General features: G+C 45.7%; 1 protein-coding gene across 1 annotated transcript in view; it reads left to right on the plus strand.

Moving 5' to 3' along the window:
* Positions 1 to 1,141: 1,141 nt before the first annotated feature.
* The window catches only part of itga5 (integrin, alpha 5 (fibronectin receptor, alpha polypeptide)), a 47,281-nt gene continuing 26,773 nt past the window's right edge, over positions 1,142 to 21,649 (plus strand). Inside the window, exons 1-2 of the mRNA XM_080733227.1 lie at positions 1,142 to 1,803; positions 15,774 to 15,904. Coding sequence (XP_080589353.1) covers positions 1,586 to 1,803; positions 15,774 to 15,904 — 349 coding nt within the window. The 5' untranslated portion in view covers positions 1,142 to 1,585. The remainder of the gene's footprint in view (positions 1,804 to 15,773; positions 15,905 to 21,649) is intronic.

Below are 21,649 nucleotides of genomic sequence, written 5' to 3' on the forward strand. Positions count from 1 at the left end.
GACCCCCATTTATTGGGTAAAATCAATGTTAATTTAACTCTGGGAGTGTACACTGTGAGAGTTACAGACCCATTGTACATTTGTTTCCAAACTAGCATTTAGCTGCAAGGGGGTGCATTTCAATTGTGTACACTCTACAGATCCATAAGGGTCCATTTGGTTTCTTAACTATCATTTAGCTGGGGACCCCCTGGGTTGGAACTCCCTCAAGGACGCCTGTAGGTCCCCGGACCCCACTTTGAGAACCAATGGCTTAAACAAGCCACTTTATAAGGACTGCCTTTTGCTTACCGTTTTGTAGAAATAGCGTGTGTAAGCCTTCATCATGCATATCTCCTTCTGCCTTGTGTTGTGTGCAGTTTTCCTTTCAGATGTTGTAAATATTCCATAATCGCCACTGAACCTATTTGTTGGTGTTAAACTTATCAGTGCTGCCATTGTAATCAAAGGCAGATACAGCGTTCCTAAATCAGATTATTGGCTTTTATTTCCCAACAGAAACGTAATAAATAGCCACTGTTTTCACCCAACTTTCTTCACGTTGAATAACAACAACAACAGCCGGACAGTATCCCATCCAATCACAGAGAGGGATGCGTGAAATAGGAGTCATTGATTGGCTGTGAGACGTTGTATGCGGAAATGGTGTCAGCAGACCTGCAGCAGACTTACAAATTCACAATGCGTCGCGGTTAGCAGCGCTGTGAGCTTATAGATCTGCTATTTTCGATGCGCACCACCGTCTTACGACTGAACATAGCATAACATGCTGGAGTTCCCTGAACTCCAGCATGGATCCGCTTACGACAATGCTACTGGTATTTCTACTTGAGTATTTTATTGTTTCGTTTCATCTGCCGTGCAGCGGCACAACATTCATTTAAAACCAAAGTAGCGAGCCTGTTTTGAAAATGTAACGGAGTAAAAGTACAGATACTTGTGTGAAAATGTAACGGATAAAAGTAAAAAGTACCCAGAAAAATAAATACTCAGTAAAGTACAAAGTACTGAAAAATGTACTTCGTTACAGTAACGAAGTATTTGTACTTCGTTACTTCCCATCTCTGCCTATAAGTAAACATGTGAGTAAGCTACTTTTCCCAGTCCCACCACTGACTGACAGGGACCCATCCAGACCAGTTCAGGACCACACATAATTATCTACCACCAGATTGGCAGACCGTTTATTCTCAGATAGTAGCGGCTGTGAGAAGTAGGGCTGAGAAGAGTTCTCTCGAACTTTTTGTGAATTACAGGCTCCACCTCCCCAAAAGTTTGTCACGAGCAAAGGAACTCCCTACCGTCAATTAGGAGAGAGGGAGAGAGAGAGGGAGAGTAGTGAAGGAGAGAGAGAAGTGAACAGAAGAAGAGAGAGGTCTGAGGAGGACGCCGAGAGAGAGAAGCTGACGGAGCATTTATGAGACACTACTAACCCGCTCAGAGTTTACAGGGATGCAGTTCAGATAGACTCAACCGCTATTCCATTTTCAGGGGCTCTCTGTGGATTTTGAAAGAAAGCGCTGAAGTTGGGGGACATTTTTTTTGGCCTTTCCAAACTGTAGCGGATTTATTTATTCTTCCTGAGATGGGGATGAAAGGATTTCGCACCAAGACGCCGGGGAGGACAGCCGTCGTCCTCGTCCGCACGCTTCTTTGTAGTGTTATCGGGGTTCTTCTGCTCCGGTGTTCCCAGCCGTTCTGCGAGGCGTTCAACCTGGACGTGGAGAACCCCGCGGTTTACAGCGGACCCGACGGGAGTTACTTCGGATACGCGGTGGAGTTTTACTTGGCCGATTCTGCAAGGTGAGTTTGGTTTTTCGAGACGAAAATCTTGTTTTTGCAAGCTGTTGCAAACCCCGGGGGTGACATAAAGCAACGCCAGCTGCCGCCAGTATGGAGGTTTGTTGATAATGTTTTTGGGGTACGTTCAAGAGTTCCTGCATCGCGCACAGAAAATGGAAACTGTTTTTTTATAGAACCCCCCCTCCCCTCAGTGGTTCTCAAACTTTTTCATGTCAAGGACCCCCAAATTGACACTTATTACTTATTAGCCCGCGGACCCCCATTTGAAAAGATATGCCAAGGACCCCCATATACGAGAAGATTTGTACGGCTCTAGCAGTGATTCGAACCATCTTAATTTTACTACCCCCATTTAATGGCATTTCAATCTTTGAGACCCCACTTTATAAAACCAATGTTAATGTAATTCTTGAGTGTATAAATGGACCCTGTCGGGTCCATTTGGTTCTAACTATCATTAAGCTGGGGACCCCCTGGAACTCCCTCAAGGACCCCCCCGGACCCCACTTTGAGAATCAATGCCCTAAAATCAGGGGTTACTCTCGATCATCACTTTCATGAGACGTCCAAAAGCCTTGACAAGGAGCCTACATTTCTTTTGTACATTTTGGAGACTTTTACGCACTACGCACGCGCTCAGCCCCCATCCAATTACGTTTTAAATTGAATATGTACTGAGGAATTCCATGTCCTTAAGTGTGGTTTCGGATAAATCTGGCGTGTTAAGCCCTGAGCACGTCATTAGAAAAGAGTAGCCATTTCATCATGAAAAACGCATTAACTCAGACGCAAAAGGGAAATAAACCCCTTTTGATATAATCATCCTCAAATTTTAAGCCAGTTGGTCACTGGCATTTTAATCACATCACGACCTTAGAAGCCCCACAAAACCAATTACACCTAAACCTGTAACAATCACATCTTATTGGTGTAGAGTGCAGGCTACACGAGATGCTTCTTGACATAGCAGGAATGTAACCTCTCAAACATGCTGTGACTATCAGCAGCATTCTGTCAGTCCCCCTGTGGAGACACTGGGAGGATTCTGTTTTGCATGTTATTATCATGGGCGTCTCAGCCCTGCAGTCAGTAGGCACTGGCAGACTAGTGTAATCAGGTATAATGGCCTGGTCTGACGTGGTCTGTGGTCAATACATCAGTATGATGATGATGATGATGCAAGGCAGGCACCCGGACTGGCACAGTATCATGTCCAGCAGACTGTATCGTCTGGTCCTTGTATCAGAGAAGCTGTCACAGGAGTGAGTGAGTGGTGTGCTGGCCAACGTGTGCTGTTGCTGTCAATCAGTGCCAACTGCTGCACATTATGGAACTGCCCTGAAAACAACAACATCTCTGCGATTTGTAATTTTGTATGAACGACAACAAATTTGGCTCCCAAGAGGAGGCTTTGTAGCCGAGAGGGAAGCCAGCATCTCTAGTTTCCTGGTGTTCCTCCTCCCCACTTCTCCAGGCACCAGACACTCAGACATTGAGGGGAACCCCCTCTCCTTGCCTCTTGCTTTGTCTTTTTAAAGGGCTGCCGCTCTCTTGGTCTGTATTTTTGATTTAGGCTGTGATGTTAGCAGACACTCGAGTCAGAGGAGAGTGTGTTACGACTACTACCCCCTTACTTCCTATGCTGATGTCATTCTGCAGTTTCTTTTAAACCCCTTCATCCATACTTCCCCCACTGTCTAGTCTAGCCTCCCCTCCCCTCCCCTCCCCTCCCCGTCGTCTCTCCGTCTCTCCCCTTTCTACAGTATGTGCAGGAGACCAGGAGTACATCTCTCCGATGACTTCATCTGAACTTTTACCAGCCGAGGCACAATGGTTATGGAGAGGATGAGACAATGGGTTGTGTGTGTAGATATTCCAACGGGCCAGTCCTCTTCTGATTTCCCTGTGGATGTCATGTATGTTTTCAAAAGTTGAATGCCAAGCCAAACGACATATGAGAGCGGGTGTAAGGCGGGCTTATGAGCTTCTATTCACTTGTAGCTTCGGATAACTTGGCATGTCAATAAGTGTGCACCAACGCATCACTATCACTATCCTGGAGACACGGGGGAGTGCAAGAGAATCTGGAATCCAAGGAGGTGGGGGGTTGTCAGACCAGAGAGAAGGAGTTACTTCTTCTTCAAAGAACAGTTAAAACACTGTAAAATCCAGAGTGTTCATTTAAGCCTGAAAGATTGAGGTAATTACAAAAAAATAAAAAAAAGTTAATGAACATTGAATACTGTGTATGACTAGATGGGGGAAATCATTCTTCTCTATGGTCTGTTAAATTGCTGTCATGTTTCAGCTGCATAATGACAATGAATGATGGGAGATGAGGATATATTGACCTCCCCATATCATGCCCTCTAGCACAAAGGCTCACGTTGTTCTACTTTGACTGATGGCACTGATCCATGACAATGAGTTTATATATAGTCTATGTGTGTGTCTGTCATGCCCCCTTGGCTGAGAGTAATAGAATTAAATGTGGACACCCGGGGCAGACCACCGTAGAGAAACGCCTGAGGATAGGATCTATCTTTGAACTGTGTGTGACGGCTCTTGTCAGACACACACATGAACTTAAGGTTCTTATACATGTTCTTGTGCATGGCGTGGACTGTGGAGCCAAGCGTGTTCATGTTACATTTGCGTGATAATGTTAGTATGATACATGTGGGAGTGTGTCAGAAAGAGAGACTCCCTGTGCAGGACAGGTTTGCAAGTAACGGTTTCAACGAAAGCTGCCTATTATCAGTCCACATCCCATCATGCTTGGGCAGGTCTGCTCACACACTTCATAATCAGTAACTCATTCCTATTTGACTTTACCCCGTGCCAGGCAGAGATCAGGGAGTGGATCACACTGAGATAGACCGGGTCTAAGGTCACGGTCTGTAAATAAAAACAGACTCTGGGTCTGGTAAAGGGGGTGGTTGGAAAGACCCGAGAGGTTTTTGGAGCTGGTCCATACATCTATGTAATGGTGACGTTAACAACTGGATGGCTCATACGCCTAGATAGACTTCTGTTCTGTGTCAGGGAGGCTGAGCACCACGTTTCAATAAAATCCTTATGGACCACCACAAGGGTCCAAAAGGATCTACAAATGGATAAATTAACACTGAGGATTTTACATGTGTGCATCCTCCATTCTGAGCTCCTCCAGTGGGACATGCCATCATTATCTTCTATCTAATCACTGAATATGAATAGGAGGTCCTCATCAAATACATCTGGGTGTTTGTAATGGAGGGTGGCTCTTCCGCCGCTGCTGATGGAGATGGTAATGTGTTCCATTGAGCACGTGTTCTTCTGAGTGGGGCGTGGATGCCGTTCTGCATTAGCTCATGTGACGGGTGCATACTACATGAGGTCACCTCGTACATGTTGGTCACCCTCCCGGAGTTTACGCTCTCAAACAGGGTTGCCGTTAAAATAAATATTGACCCTGGACCTGATCCTCTCCTCTTTTTTCTTTTCTGGCTACCAATGCAGAAATGTTTTTCCTACGTCTATGCTGCAGTCCCTTTCCATATATGATCAGGCAGTTTTCTGTTATTGTTTGCTTTGCTGTCCTTTTCGTATCGACCTGTTTATAAATCAGACCAGTGGGTGTTTGGTTTGCAGAAATGGAGCTTGTATATTTGGACTTCCAGGCTATTCTTCATCCAGGTTCTCAGCTATCGTGGCTCGTTACGGCTGGACAATGGAGCTCTTTGTCCGGCACCAGAAATCGTTTGCTGTTCCCATTGCAAGAACTTTCCATGTGACCCATTTCTTTATTTATTGGCAATTTGAAAAGCGACGTGCTTATTCTTTAGTAGAGCTAGCTATGTATGCCCCTATAGGCTAAGCTGGTAGGTTGGTAAGCTGAGTAGGCTGCTGTTTTAAAGGTTAATAGGGGTATGCTGTGGCCTGGTGACACAAACTGCAGCAGTCTGTCTCTCACATTAAGTGGCCTTTTCACTTTTACTGGTCTGATGGTTATAAGGGGGTTTACATAATGAGCCTGTGTGTGTTTCAGTGGAAAAAGATGTCAGTATGATGATGGGTTTAAAGGGCCCTCGGACCCTGTGTCGGGTCTGCTGTGTGGGGCAGGGAATGCCCCCAGGGTATCACATCTACTTTGGATTGGTCCGCGTCATGGTGCTGACGCATGCTTTTGTAGGATGTAATCTCTGAACGCCATCAGGCCTGGTTTGTTTTAACCTCTGGGCCCATAATGACTCATTTCTTTGGTAGCGTTATAAAGGCAGGCCGTAGGCCAAACAGTGACTTAATGTGCCAAAGAATGACACACTGTCACTGGCTATTCATGAAATTCCAACAATATTCAATTGAGATTCAGAACGGGATACAAAAATTCAGAAATGAATTATTGAGTGATGTGTGTGGGTTGAGGGGTGCTGTTGGTGTAGAGACAAAGAGCTCCAACAGCTGCAGTGATTGGGAGTGATTAGAGAGAGGTGGGTTTGTGACACCCTCCTGTTCTCACCCTACATTCCCAGAACAGCCTCTCTATCCAGAGGTGTGAAGACCCGGACCCCCCGAGGTGGCATTGTGGAGAGGTGTTGAACAGTCAGCAGTTAAACTCCCCGTCGTGAGGTTTTTGGGGTCAGTCAGGGATTGTGAATTACAAGGGTATGTGTAGTTGTAGGGGGCGGGGGTAGGCGGCAATATGGTATCAGAAAAATACACAGCCTGAAACCTCAGCTCGTGTTGATTTTTGAAGTTGCAAGGCATCTAGAATTACCCACTTACCACTTGTGAAACCCTTCTCGGGGCAAAATGACATGGTTGGTGGTTTTGCATAAAGAGTAGCTGGCGTTCGCACAATTGGTAGTAAGGAGGCACCCGAATCGAGATAAAAAAAAATAAGAATTGTTTCTATACATCATTGCACATGTCGCTTAGTAAAAGCGGTTACTAATTAACTTTACAGAGTGAAACCGTGATGGCAACATTTGTCAACTTGTTGACACAGCTACCAGTTTAGTTTTAGTAGGTCCAACACAGGTGTAGAGCAAATTGTTGCATAGCCTAAACAAAAACATGTGAAATAGCTCTTATGTCACTGTTTTTCTACCTTGCGATTTGCAGGCCACGTGTTACCAGACTTTTATTATCCTTTGAAAATGTTGAGGAAATGCTTTTGTGCTGCTATCTGTATCTGGTGCTTAACAGGCCAGACCGTTTATCACCTTTTGATGATGAGCCAAATATGTGGAACTGTCTATAAATTCTACTACGATGTGCATCTTTAAACCGCATGGACCTGGGCTTTTGTCTGGACCTAGTTCAGACATGGATGGCTTTGGAGCGCTAGTCCAGCATACAAATCCTTTCTCCAGCTCTGTGACTTGTACCAGCTGATTGTAAAATATGTGGCCTCAGCACAGTATAGTTTCTGTAGCCACGCTATACACGCTATCCCAGCAGGCACTGCTACTCTCATCATCCTCCGAGCCCCTGGACACCAGCACCGAGCACGTGTGTGTACAAGTGTATTCACTTGATCGCTGAGTAGTCAACCAGCCATAAGGCAGCGGTAAGGACTCAAACAGCTCCTGTCTGGCCTTGACTTTGAGAGGATGCTAGACTAGCCTCATGGCTCCATGCGGTCTAGAATAAGTCATCACTTACTGCTGGTACGACTCATTTCTCATGGGTTCAGTTCCTCCAAAGTGACAGTGTAAACTTACAGTGGAGTCTAGACACTATTTTAAGTCGCATGACATCATATGGCATATTGTAGGTGAATTGGACTGAAGGATGTCCTTCACCAGGATTGATGTTATGAATCCTCTTGGTGGGTGGTAAAGAGTCTTTGCTGTTTACTCATAGCTGGGCCCACGCCAGTCCTTTGTCCCCAGTACTGGAGTGAGGGGACGGGAGGACAAGAGTCGCATCTGGTTCAGCCCAGGACACTGCATCTGAAATAATTGGGGTTTCCTTTGCTGATATGGAACCTGTCCAGCCTGTGAGTGTGTCGTGTTAGCTCAGTGTAAGCTCTGTGGGACATTGTATAAATGGCGGTTTCATTCAAGCCCTCTCATGTGGCTAGGAGATGAGCCAGAGCCCTTGGACACATCCGGTTAGCTGTTGGCTGGTTATTATCTTGTAATTAGTATCGGCTAACTAGGTTATATCATCAGCCAATTTAGCTTATTTTGTAGCTAACAATGGAAAGGGTCAGGGAGAGAGATGACCACAGGATATTTTCTCCCGGTATTGTTTTGTTCCTCAACCTAATTATTACTGGACCACCAAATGCATATTATTGCGACCGTAGGTCGCAGTTACTTGCACACTATCCAAACCTCCACCGGCTGTCCCTCCGTCACTCCCTCCGTCACTCCCTCTGTCACTCCCTCTGTCACACGTCACACGTCACACTTTTGCCCTGCTCATATCTCTGCAACCGTTGCCCCGATCCATGCCAGATTTTGCACACACACTCCTTGCCTGCCAAACTACAACCTCCAAGGACCCCCGGAGTTTCGGGGACCCCCAGGTCCCTGGGGGACCCCCAGGTGTAAAAAATTACCAAATGTGCACAAATGACCGAATGACCACCCCAACGGGGCTGCTCTCTCTGTGTCACACACACACACACACACACACACACACACACACACACACACACACACACACACACACACACACACACACACACACACACACACACTCTCTCTCTCTCTCAAACATAATGTGTGACCTGCCAAGTGGCAAGGAATGTTGCCACTGTCCTCTCTCTCTCACACACACACACACACACACACACACACACACACACACACACACACACACACACACACACACACACACACACACACACACACACACACACACACCCCTTCACACCAGGGAGTCCAGGAAGGATGAGCCTCCATGCTTAAATAAACAGACCTGGGTCCACTATCAAGATCTGCCTGTGGGTGTGTACATTAGCTATTGTTCATAACTACACAGTCATGTCATCAAAATGCATCTGTCCCATCTAGCGCCACCATCTGGCTGATTTTTAAAAAACACATTTTTGGACACTGCTCCTACAGAATTTGCCCTAAAATCACACAAACCACTACACAGTATCTCTACAGTCACCCTGCTCCTACAGATTTTGCCCTAAAATCATGCACACCAGTACACAGTATCTCTACAGTCATGTAATCACAACGCATCTGTCCCATCTAGCGCCACCATCAGGACGATTTTGCACAAACTACTTTTTGGCCTATTTATGGAGATAAGCGACCAACGGTCGCTTATCTCCCGATTAGGGAGTCTTACTGGTATGTATCTCTGGCAGACTGCAATGGCCAGGGGTTGTTTCCACCCGGTGCATGTGTCTGTCTGTATGTGTGTGTCTGTACTAAGCAGCTTGGACACAGCTGGACCGATCGACATGAAACTTCACACACTCACATCAAAGGAAGAAGCTCCATGGCAATTGTGTCAAATCGCCCTCATGGTGGCGCTGTAACAGGCCACATCATGTTTTGGCCTATATGTCTTGAACTGTGATTCCTTGGATCATGATGCAGGCCAGACCGTACAGGCCAGACCCATTTCAGCCGACTGTGTTTGCTCCAAAACACTCTTTATGCTGCTACTCCAAAACTCTGGTCACATTTGGCTTCCAAGGGTTGCGGAAGGGGTCAGTTAAAAAAAAATAAAAAAAAATCAGAGCACATCAGATCTGCTCCACAAATTGAGGGGCCTCTAAAGTTTAGAGTACCCTCTATGTGTGATTAAAATTTGGAGCAGATCGGATTTAAATGCATTGTTTAGACTCAAACAATGCACGCCACAAATGCTACAAATGTCTATGTTCAGTTGCCAAAACGTCATCCACCCACCCATAGGCGATTCTAGCCTCTTCCAGCAGGGGGTGCACAACCTCTATTACCTCATGCACGCGCGCGCAGCGCGCGTGCGCGACGCTCGCGCGCGCGCTTAGCGGTTTTGTAATGTTGTTTTAGCGGATTTCTGCAGTTAATTTTGTACCCAAATGTAACACAATATAAACAAAAAAAGTGTAAAACAGGTGCTTCTTTTTCTAGACACCATGAGCATATGTCTATAGGATTTATTTACTTATTTTGCAGACAGAGGCAGCACAGCCAGGACATATAAAGCCAAACATCAAGTTAATCATCATTCATCAAGCAATCAAGCAGTCATTTACATTGGTGGTGTGGCACAACCACACCACCAAAGATCCATAACCAGCAGCTACCAATATTTACAAGCAAGTGAAGCAAGCATGCGCGCTCGCTCGCGCGCGCGCGCGCGCGAGCACACACACACACACACACACACACACACACACACACACACACACACACACACACACACACACACACACACACACACACACTTGGAGGCACAGAACACATTGTGTAATCCAGCCTCTTTGAGCAGCGCCGAAAACTTTAGTTCACGTATGGTAAATGTAAAAGCTATCCACATGTCCTATGGATGTCTGTAGTTAACCCCAGGTAGCATATTCCACTGTGAAACAACTGTTTAATTCTGTTATTTAGATAAATCTGCAGGTGTCATCATCTGCCGTTTGTTTTTCAGCGGTGCTGTCAGAGACGTTCAGACAGTCACTGTGATTGGTTGAGAAACCAGTAGTCCTATTACCTCCCGCCCCCCATTTGCTGTGATTGGTTTAGAAGTCATGCTATGGGTGCTTCAAAGGGTCAAAAAAGGCGAATTTGAGATGTTCTTCTTCTTAATCATATTGCGTGTTTATTATGATCAAAAAAATCAAAATGGCCGCCTGGCGGCCAGGGGGTGCACGTGCACCCTAGGACACCCCTTAAAATCGCCTATGCACCCACCCCTACCAATTTATTTAGGCACAAATGTTCTCATGGGTCATGTTGACAGTCAAACAGGCTTTAGAATACTACATATTGTTGGCCTGTAACTGACTCCACAAATTTGTGAGAGGGTCTTATTTAAAAGAAAACATCACAATATATCATGAATGCAACATCCAATCATACCCGAATTAGAATCGGATATTGAGGGTCCTCTATAGAGCAGAGCTCCTCTCCAAAACCGCTTCTGCCCATAATGTGCCACCACAAACGTGAACAGTTCCACTGTCTGTCGTACAAACTGTTATTTCCCCCTCAGCTTCCTCATGTCCTGATGGCTGCACCCCACGACTCAAATAGCCCTGGGTGGGTAGGCAACCGTGCCTGGCAAAGATATACACTCTGAGGAGCACACCTTTCTAATTTTATAGTGTTCAGGAAACAGAATATATTAAAGTTGGAATGTTCACTTTTGCTATCATTTGTTAATTGTTTGTTAGCTTGAAACTATTTATATGTTACATGATGTTGTGTAATGTATTCAGGTGTGTGACTAAGGTGTGTCCTGGAGCACATTAAGCCCCCTGCCCTTTTCACCCTGGTCTGGTCGTGTCCCTGGGTGTCTGTGCCATTCCCCAGTGCCGTCTTTATGACTGCAGATGGTGACTGCATCTGCTGCTGGGGGGCTGACGCGATTGTGATTTCTTGTTTTTTTTATATACAGTTAAACCAGCATGTGTTTTTCCCTACCTAGCGTAGAGCAATTATAATAGTGTTCAAGTGACATAAGCGTTGCAGCTGGGAGGAAGACAATTAAATGTGAAATCGGTGGAAAATGGTGTCTCGGTCACCGGGGAGGGGGCGCAAGAGGAATTTGCCCTCTGACAACCCCTTTCTGGAACCTCATCATCATAGGCCTGATTAGCTGTGGTTATGAAGGATAGTGTCACTTCAGCAAGTTCCAACATTCTGCATCACCCCTAATTTCTCAACCCCACATAAAAATAGTGGTTACAGTGGGGCAATTGTGGTGTGGTGAGATATTTTTTTAGAATGTCATTTGATTGCTTAAGCTTCAAATGAAGCAAGCCAGTCTTTGGTTAGAGTGAGGCTGGTGTTTACGCGTTCCTCTCTTGCAGCCCAAATCAATTACAGTAGTTTTAATTAACAGTAAATCATGAGATGCGTGTTGAGATCGTTAGTGGTTGGCGAATGGCAGCTGATTGGGGTGGTGGAAATGACTATTATGGCATACTAATGTTTCAGTTCCACCCATCACCAGAAGATTGCTCAAGGCTCTTTCCTACTAAATTGTTTTGTAATTTGTTTGCAGCAACACAAAAATGAATATAGATTCTTTTCTTTTTTCTTTTTTTTACCAGAGGCCAAGTCATTCTAGTGAGGAATGTGTGTTTTCTGTGATGGCGATTGCATTGCCCAACAACGGAAATGCTGTCATGTCTTGGATTTGCGGTTCTATCCGGGGCTATATCTCCATGGAAGCCCATGTTCAAACCCCACTGGGGCCTTTCTGTGTGAACTGAAGTTGGCATGTCCTCAGACTTCTCACACCAGTTTGCAGTTTCCTCATGCACCATAGAACTCACTACCATTGACAAAAGACATGCATGTTGGGGACATAGTACTACTCTGTGCCGTTGACCAGGACATACAGAACATGTTGGGGACACTGTAGTCGGTGCCCTTGACCACTGGCCTTCGAGCGGGTGTTGATCAGTGGCTACCCAGTGCGCACACTGCTCTTAATAGTTACGATCTGTAGAGAATGATTATGGTTATTGCGTGCAAATGAGAACAATAAAAAAACATTAAACAATTATGCCTGCCAAAAAAGTTACTGCAATGATTTAACGAAATGATTAGATTTTGTAATTTCGTTACATGAAAATGCATACTAGGCCTACATTCTGTAATGAAAAAAAAAAATACATGAAATTGCTCAACAGGGCAGAGTAAATTTAAACATTTAACTATGTTTCTAGTAGCACACCACCTCCAAGATGCCGTAGGAGTAAACTCTTAAAAAAAAACACTAGAGAAACTGCACACACTGTAAAATCCTATGACCCTTACGCATACATTTAATTATATTTGGACATGCACAGATGAACACACGTTTCTATCTCTGTGACCTTCCTCACGCTGCCTCAGGATTCAGTGACCCGCTGTGTTGTACCGCAGGCCATCAGGTGCAGTTGACTTTTGGCAGACGTTCTTTCTTAGGCACAATGCCCGCCCGGCAAGGCTTCTCCGTTGACTGTGATCCCTATCAGTGCCACAATGGTGTTGACTCTTCTCCTCTCACTCCCACTCTCAACAGATTTTCTTCTACCTCACCCGAGTCCCATTAGCGCTACTTGCAGATAAGTCCATATTAAGTACATTGTTGAATAAAGCAGCTGACAATAGCTGGTCTGGTCCCCTATTTGCACAGATGCACACCCATTCATGGGGCAGTCTCCTCTTTACGTAAAGCCATTCTCAATCCTGCAATCTGTCAACTACAGTTAAGTCCTTAATAGCTACATCTTTAAGTGCATAGTTGGCAGAGGAGGTGGAGAGGAGATTTGCCATTTAGAACCAGACTGATCATCACCAGATAAAGGCCCATTAAATACTAATTCTTCCTTGTTTACAGAGCTTTAAGATTGCTATCAATGTCATTGTGCCTGTGTGTGTCATTGTGTGTGTGCGTGCCATTGTGTGCGTGCGTGCCATTGTGTGCGTGCGTGCACATGCAGTGTGTGTGCGTATATGGAGTGTACTGTAATCACGCTTCAGTTACCAATTTGCTGATTAAAGAAAGTCCCCCTCCCCAGCCGACATGTATGCCCTTTCAATTGCTGCCATAGCGATTTATGATTGATCCTTTGGCCAGAACTGACATAATAATATGCACACATTGTTGGCTTCCATTACCAATGTATTTGATTTTTTTAGTACCTGCACATACTGTCCTAGTGGGTAGTTGTGCGAGTGAAGGTTTATAACCACAATTTGTTTCTTTCCCATATAAACATCAGATTCACTATCCTCTTGAGTTGAGTTGGCGTGGAAACTTTCGCAATGTTATTGCTCAAAAGGAGCATTTAACATTTTTCATAACACACCGGTCAAGATGGGATTGTTTATCTCTTGCAATATATCCTTGGAATGTATCTTGGAACAGGCCATCTTTGTTTCCTCAGAAAACTCCTGAATGTTAGCAGCCACAGTCGTGCTGCCATGTAGACCACGGAGCTTGTCCAGAGCAGACGAGCACAACATTGTGGTCTACTATCTATCAGTGTGTCCATTCACTGCACTAGAGTTCAGATGTTACATTTTTTTATCAGTCTGTTATGGTTTTGTATGTGAAAGAGGGCAGAGATAGACAGGGGCAGAGGGATCCCCAGCTGTTCCCATCGTGAGAATCCGTGACAAGCAGGCTTCACTGGGATTTACATTATTCTACAGAGCGGAGCTATGGTCCCCCTCTGGGATATCCCCTCCATCCGCACACATGGCAGGAAAGAACGGGTGCTCTCTTTATTTCTCTCGTCTTGCCAAAGGAATATGTTGTTGACTTTTGTCCTTTCCAAAATAGAGTTTAGTGTTTCTTTCACACTTCAGCTCATGACCTCCGTTGCATGCCTTTCACAACCACATGCATTTCTACAGGATTATATGAGTGTTGTCATTGCAGATAAAACATTTAATGTATCTTATTGGAATCGCCTTTTTATTTTTGGTTTATTTCTTTCACCAAACACACTTGGTTGAATTGTATTTCTTCCTCTCCCTTGTTTATTTATTCTTAGATATTCATTTGAATTCTCTAGATGGGAGAGTGTAGAGAGACAGGAAACCAAGGGCAGACAGAGGAAGGACATGCATGGCAAGACAGGAGTCGGATTCAAACTTGGGTCCAGTGGTCCACACTCCACACGGCCCCAAGGAGCATTATGTGGTGTCACCGTGTGCCCTGGCTGGCCTCCAGCCACCCTGGTTAAAAGCTTTTGTTGCTCGTATCTATCTCTTTATGGACCCTGCTGAGCTGTTATCCTTGGGGGCGAGATGCTAATTTTAACTGACGTATAAACTTCCATGCACTACTGCAAGATCTGGGGCAGGAAAGGGTGTGCACTTCCTGTTTTGGATGCCCCCAACATCCCGTCTGCAGTCTGTGCCCCCATTCCAGCATAATGGACCGTACCCATTCCTGTGATGTTAGGAGGATAATGTCTAACTTGTACACCATCGTACGACAAAGCATAAATCAGAATTAAGTGAGTCTGCAATGAGGTAATGGCTGAACTGTCTACTTCAGACAGATTGACTATTGGAAAAAAAAGCATTCCAGCTTTACCATGCCCAGGTCTCCGCTGTCTGACATCCCAACCACTCCTTCTCTCCATTCATCATCTCCCTCAATTCATCGTCTCGCTCTGTGTGATGAAGTCTGAAGTCTATCTTCCTACCTGTTCTTGGACCCGGCCAGTCACCCGTACGCCCACGTGTTCCCGACACGGCTGCCAAATCGGTTGGTAGTTTTTACAGTGGAGCTTGAGCAGGATGGATGTTTAGTATCGTGTGTCCTTCGGGAGACAGCCACACACACACACACACAGCTGTAGAAACAACAGTGTGACTCCACTTAGACCGTCTGCTTTCTTGTTTTCCCATCAAATTTGTCCCACGGGGGGTGTGTGTGTGTGTAGGTGTGCGCAGACTGCGCATGTGTGAGTGTGCCTGTGTGCTGTGCTTACATGCAGGTGTCTGCATCAACCTCTCTGTGCTCTAGGTTCCTTTCTCAACTTATTTTATGCATGCACCAGTGGCAGCAGCAGTTGCTCTCAGATCCAGCGGATTATGTAACGCTGTAAAGGAAAACCTTTTCAACAGGTTTCAACACTTAGTCTGCATACAAGCCGTAAGCAGTAAAACTTGTGTTCTGCACAATGTTCAAAACTGTCGAGTGGGAGGTCTGGAATGCATTCTTTAATTGATGCCAGACCAAGCGAGCTAATTTTGACCAACCTTATCGTTGGATAGATAAAGTAATTCAGATTTCTAAAGGATGCTGCGGTTTGGATCATGTGACATTCTGGTTCTCTCTCTTCCTCCCAGTGCGAGCGTGGTGATCGGGGCGCCCAAGGCCAACACCAGCCAGCTGAACATCAAAGAGGGAGGGTCTGTCTTCTACTGCCCGTGGGGCCCTGACCAGTCAGACTGCCACAGCATTGAGTTCGACCCTCAAGGTAAACCTTATCATCACTGACACACAACCATATCTGTATGTAATAATTTTTTGTTTTTGTTTTTTTCACTGCAGGTGAGGTACTGTAGCAGTCTCGCCTAATATTATGTGTTTATGTCATGCATATTTCTGCAGAGGAGAGGACTGCTGAAATACCCTGAGATTAGAATTTCTAGCTATTCCAATAAGACATATTTTGATCCTCTTTGCCAAGTCACACATATGGACATTAATAGTGTTCTATAGCCCCCCCCCCCCCCCCCTTCCCTCCTTTCTTCTGTTTTCATGACATTCATCACTACCCTCTTATTGCCTTGGCTGGTGACTTGAGAGCTTCAGGGAAGTATGGATGGAGTCTTAAGAGCTGTTGAGCCGGTCGAGCTTTGCTGCTCCTCCAAACACTTGTTAAGCCAGTAGTCCATTTCCTTTGTGCTTGTGTAGTCAGCAGTAAGTCTGGATCGGACGTCACTGTTCCACTCCACCGAACTGTTGCTGGCTGCGCTAGTTCCTGGAAAAGTGATTCCTGTTCCTTTTTGCGTCCTTTGGGTTGAAAAGGATAATGGATTGTCTTTAACGGTATTCCTTCCTGCCTCGTTGTCTGTCCTGTCTCGTTGTCCTCCTGTCCCCGAAGGGCCAGAGAGAGATAAGCGACCAATAAACAAATAGGTCAGACAAAGACTCATGTCTCAGTTGTATGACAACGGAAACAGACACCACCAGTCTTAACAACAGAGCTTCTATGCAGTCAGATTTGGATAATTGGTTTCGGGAAAGAAAGGATGCAATCCTTTACTCGAATGATCAGTTTTTTGGTCAAAGGTCAAAGACCCCACTGATGGAATGAGGCAATGGTTTACCATGGAAGCCTGGGATAAGTGTTTAAGTATTTTTAGAGTTTTATGAGGTTTTACATCATGCACAGAACACACACAAACACCCAAGACTATTCCTAACACATGTAGTAGGACAGCAGCGTGTGTGCTCTGCTCTCTACTTAGCAGGGGACTCTTGGCGTCTTTCCTGGGAAATCAAAGCTTCACTCCTTGGGCCAACTTAAGATTTACAGTCTATAATGCACAATAGGGGAGAAATATTCCACTGAGTCTTTCACAAGCCTCGTTTAACAGCCCCTTTGTGCAGTATTCCACCACCGGTTGCCTTGCGCTCATTTATTTTTCTACACCATTTTCCCCTGCAACAGAAAATGTGCTGCACATCCTTGGGTGCTGGCATGAGGCCACAGAGCGTGATGTCATCCCGCACCAGCAGGGTCTCGGGGTGAAGGATAGTCCCCTGAGTTGTCAGCGTGTCCTTCATTTTTTTCTTTGAAGGCGCAAAGAAGTTCTGCGCAAGAGCCAGATTCAACCATCTGGATCATAGCAGAACCACTATACAATAGGAGGATGCTCAGTACATTCTGTTGTTATCCACATTCCAATCTAATACAGCCTTTATACTACATCGTATGACGGTGTCTGGTGCCAGAAATGGTAAATACTAGTAAGACGCCTCAGGGCAACATGCGACCTCGCCCTAAAGGGCCCTTTTATGCCCATACAGATATGGCATTCCCATATGAAGTTAGATATGGGCTTAATATTGATGACATCAGGGATCTCCATGTATGGGCATAAAAGGGATTATGTTAGAGTGGTTCCCATGACATCACAACATACAATCCCTTTTATGCCCATACATGGAGATCCATATCTGAACCAGCCACACAGATATGGGCCATGTCTTGGCCATCTGGCCAGTGATGTATATCGATGACATCAGGGATCTTCATATATGGGCATGAAAGGGATTCTGGGGAATACCCATATATGGACTTTTACATAGGTCATGTCACCTGTGATATCACCTGTGATGTCACAGTGTAGTGTCAAGGGAACCACAGTGTCAGGCGTGACCTTCAGAGATACACGGATACCTGGACAAGATGTGCCGGATGTGTCATCACAGTGACATCAGAGCATGATGTCAGAGCAGCAAACCCATAGACCGTAAAAATGTGTACACACACGGAGAGCTGTGCCATTTCTCATGGTAAACCGCGACCTTCGGTCGCAATAAGCTCACAGTCTGTCGCATTGTGACATGTTGTGAGCTTGTAGATCAGCTATAGTCAGCATGTGACGCCGCTGTATGGCAGAGTATAAATGAAGCATATCTGTGGACATTCACTCCTATAGAATTCCCTTTTCAAATGAATCTCAAAAAGAAAGAATCTCATAAATCTCCCTGTTGCTGTTTCTGGTCAAATAAACAACAGATGTTATCATCTTATTATAACTTTATGCTAAGTGATCCTTATCTTTCTTACACTGTAAATTTGTCTTTTCTCTTAATTCAATGCTGTGTAAAAAATGACTCTTGCGCACCGAACCCACCAAGAAAGTGTCAGCACAAGTGCTTTGTTGAGCACGCAGGTTTTTGCGTCGTTGTATTTCTATTAGAACTTGCACGTGACAAACCCTTTTCCCCGCCCCGAGTGGGGAAAGAATCTTAACGTTCGTGGCGTAGCAGAAAAGCAGTGTCCGTGCGCTTATGCTTGTGTGCCTGGTGGGTGTTGTGCGTTACAGGCACTTAGAAAGTACACTTGATACAGTGTCTTTTCTCTTGTACTTCAGTATTTGGTACCCAGCTATCCGGCACCAGTGTGTCCCCTGCTCTCTAGAGTGTGGGTGAGGTCTGACCCAGAGGCCATGGGCCCTCTTAATTAGCCTAACTAATTGGGTCAAAGTGGTTCGAGAACCCTCCTTCTCCTCCTACCAACTTCCTCTTCCACTGAGATAAGGGCTTGTCTGGATCTGAGCCGGGAAGAAGACAGGGAGAGAGGGTAGAGGAGAGCGTGCAAGAGAGGGAGGGAGGGAGAGAGAGAGGGGAGGGAGGGAGGGAGAGAGGGAAGGGAAGGGATCGAAAACGTAGGGAGAAACCAGAGCTCTGGTGGTTCTCTATTCTGTTGCCCTCTCATAACCCCCCCTCAACCTCAGTACTCCCACAGGGACAGCTGATGTGATGAGTGAATTTGGCCATTTGTCTTTTAAGCTATTGACACACACACACACACACACACACACACACACACACACACACACACACACACACACACACACACACGCACACTTCGAGAAGCTCTAACTGCACTAATGGCTATCCTCTCTCACACACAGTTCAAAGGGTAGAGGGGGGTATATACAGCCCTACTGCAGGCCCCCCACACTACTCTGGTGTCCCGGGAGAGACTGTGTCCAGGCACCATGTCACATCAGCACGCTGCTCTAGCCAGCTTCCCAGGAGGACCTGAGATGACATGTTATTGTGACAACGTCTCTGGGTTTCTTTCTTTATCTCCCCATCTGAGTCGGACCCCTGTCGGATCCACTTCACCTGCTCTTGTTGGCCCTAATAATGTATGTGTCTTCTTCAGCGTTGTTACAACGCTGAAGAAGACCGAAGGGTCGAACCGCGTCCGTTGACTCTGTCCATTGAGGTAAATAAAATCATGCGAAAAGGAGATTCCTTGAGTGCTGGCGAGTGGCGACTACTTCTTTCTTATATGCTATTTTGAGCCGTGCACCTAAAAGCCTTCATCTAACTTGGAGTGTTGCGGGCTTTCTGCTTTGTTGCAGATACCTTTCTCTCCTAATAATGTATGGACACTGCTGAACTGATGGGCTGCGGTGTGTGTTATCCCCTTTTCACTGTAACCCCTTTCAGATTGAACCTGGCTACTCTATTTTGGGCATGTAAAAATCTTTCAGTAAATTAACATTTATTTTCAAAAACAGCAGATTGGCCATATTCGCCATCTGTTGTACGACAGTGTAAGTATGGGGCGACCCTTTAGCTGAACAGTTAGGGTGCAAATCACATGCGAGCAAAATGCCTTCTTCAGTGTTTCCCTGGTTTGACTCCCGGCTGGCCGGACTGTTTGCTCTGTGTCATTCCCCTGTTGTCCTTAAGCATTTCCTGGCAATCTCTCACTGTCGAAATAAAGAAGAAATGAAAACTTAAAAACGTTTCTTAAAACATTCTTAAAAACATTTCTCATTCACATTCCCTTTCCATATTTTCCCACTGGATGTGGGATTTGACCCCTTACCCTCCAGCCACAGCTAGGCATGCTTATCTTGCGTCTTAGCTGCCGCCGTTGATTGTCAATCAATTTTATGGAATACGAAGCATAACAGGAAACTGACATAGATATGCTTTCCTTCTTACGCCAAGCCATGACCGGTTCTCCTCAAGATGCCAATAGATAGAAGTTTTACGATGTGAGACAGATTCCAATCCTGGTTGCTGTTGTGACATCACCTCAAACCTACGCATGGCCCTCTCAACACGTCCAAACCCCCAGAGTAGCACTGTGTTCCCATATCCAAACAATGGCTGAGTTATGAAAATATGAAGGAAGGTATGGTGTAGGAACAAGGTTCTGTACAGTTATTGTAGATTAGTTAAAGCAACAAGCTCCTAAAGACACTGTTTGATGTGCAGGTCATGTGTGTGCTGGTACAGCTAAAGCATGTCTCTTCACACATGGCCTGTGGCAGACATGTAATGTGGCGGGAGGGTGGGGTGGGAGAGGTCAGTCGCCGCTTTGCCCCACGATGAATAATGTTGCATGGAAAAGCCTGGTGATGGACATGGAGCAGAACTACTGTTGGGTTATTAAGGAGACATAATCCCACCACTTACCCACGGTTAGGAGACAGAGAGGTGCCAGAAAAGAGACGGAACGATACTAGCACATAGAAAGGTGAAGAAATGTAATTTAGAAAGAAATCGAGAGGCGAGTGTAGAGCGAGGGCGATAGAGATTGGGAGAGGGGAAGCATGTGCTTAAACAAAGATGACTGTGGGGTTGCTATGAGGAAGCCAAGCCAGAGAGTGTGTGTTTTCATTGGACGCCAGCCCCCCTTTCTGTTTCTTTCCACCAAGACATGGAGCAGGCCCTCAGCCCCAGCTCCAGGCTGCCTAGTTGGCTGAGAAGTGGAGAGGAAAAGGGTAGGAGAGGCAGAGTCGGGAATATAGAAGGAGCTGACACACAGCCTGCTTTCCTCACATCCCCATAGGTCAAGATCTCTCACACAGAGACAGCTTGTTGCTGCTCTGTTGCAAGTTGCCTGTGGTTTTTCTTTTCTTTTTTCCACAGACGAAATATGCAGCAGGAAATAAGTCGGGGGTGGGGGGTTAAATGATAAGGGTGGAGTAGTTATTGAAACTTGCTTGTTTACACTTACAAAACACATCTGCACTTCCTGAATGTGCTACTTGTGTTTTGGCCGACGAGCCCTCGAGGTATCGGCCATCGCCTGGCTGGGTGGGTTTGTTTGAACCTCATCTTCGCCATGACAACGTAGATGTTGCATCTGTCTCCCAATAAGTTGTTTGTATATCGGACTCATTTGGCCATCTGTCGTGTCACCTGCTGCTGTCGCAAAGCTCAAGTGGGAGATCGGTGTTACTGGCCAGGTGGCCAAACAGAGCCTTGGGTCAACAAGGCTAAGCTAGAGTAGTCCAGTCCAGAAATCCAGACATCAGGCCACACTTAAGGGAACGGCCTCATGTTTGACATCTGAACAGTGGCTGAGAAGCAAATTCTCTTCTCTTCAAATTCTCACCCCGATCGTTATTACATGAAAAATAATGTAACTGGAGTCTGGAGGCCTGTTTTCTGCCAAACAGGGCAGATGTTTCCAAAAGCCTGGGAGACTGACGGGAGAGGGGGACGGGATGAT

Source organism: Nannobrachium achirus (assembly GCF_963921795.1).
Source record: "Nannobrachium achirus genome assembly, chromosome: 9".
NCBI classification, from domain to species: Eukaryota; Metazoa; Chordata; class Actinopteri; order Myctophiformes; family Myctophidae; genus Nannobrachium; species Nannobrachium achirus.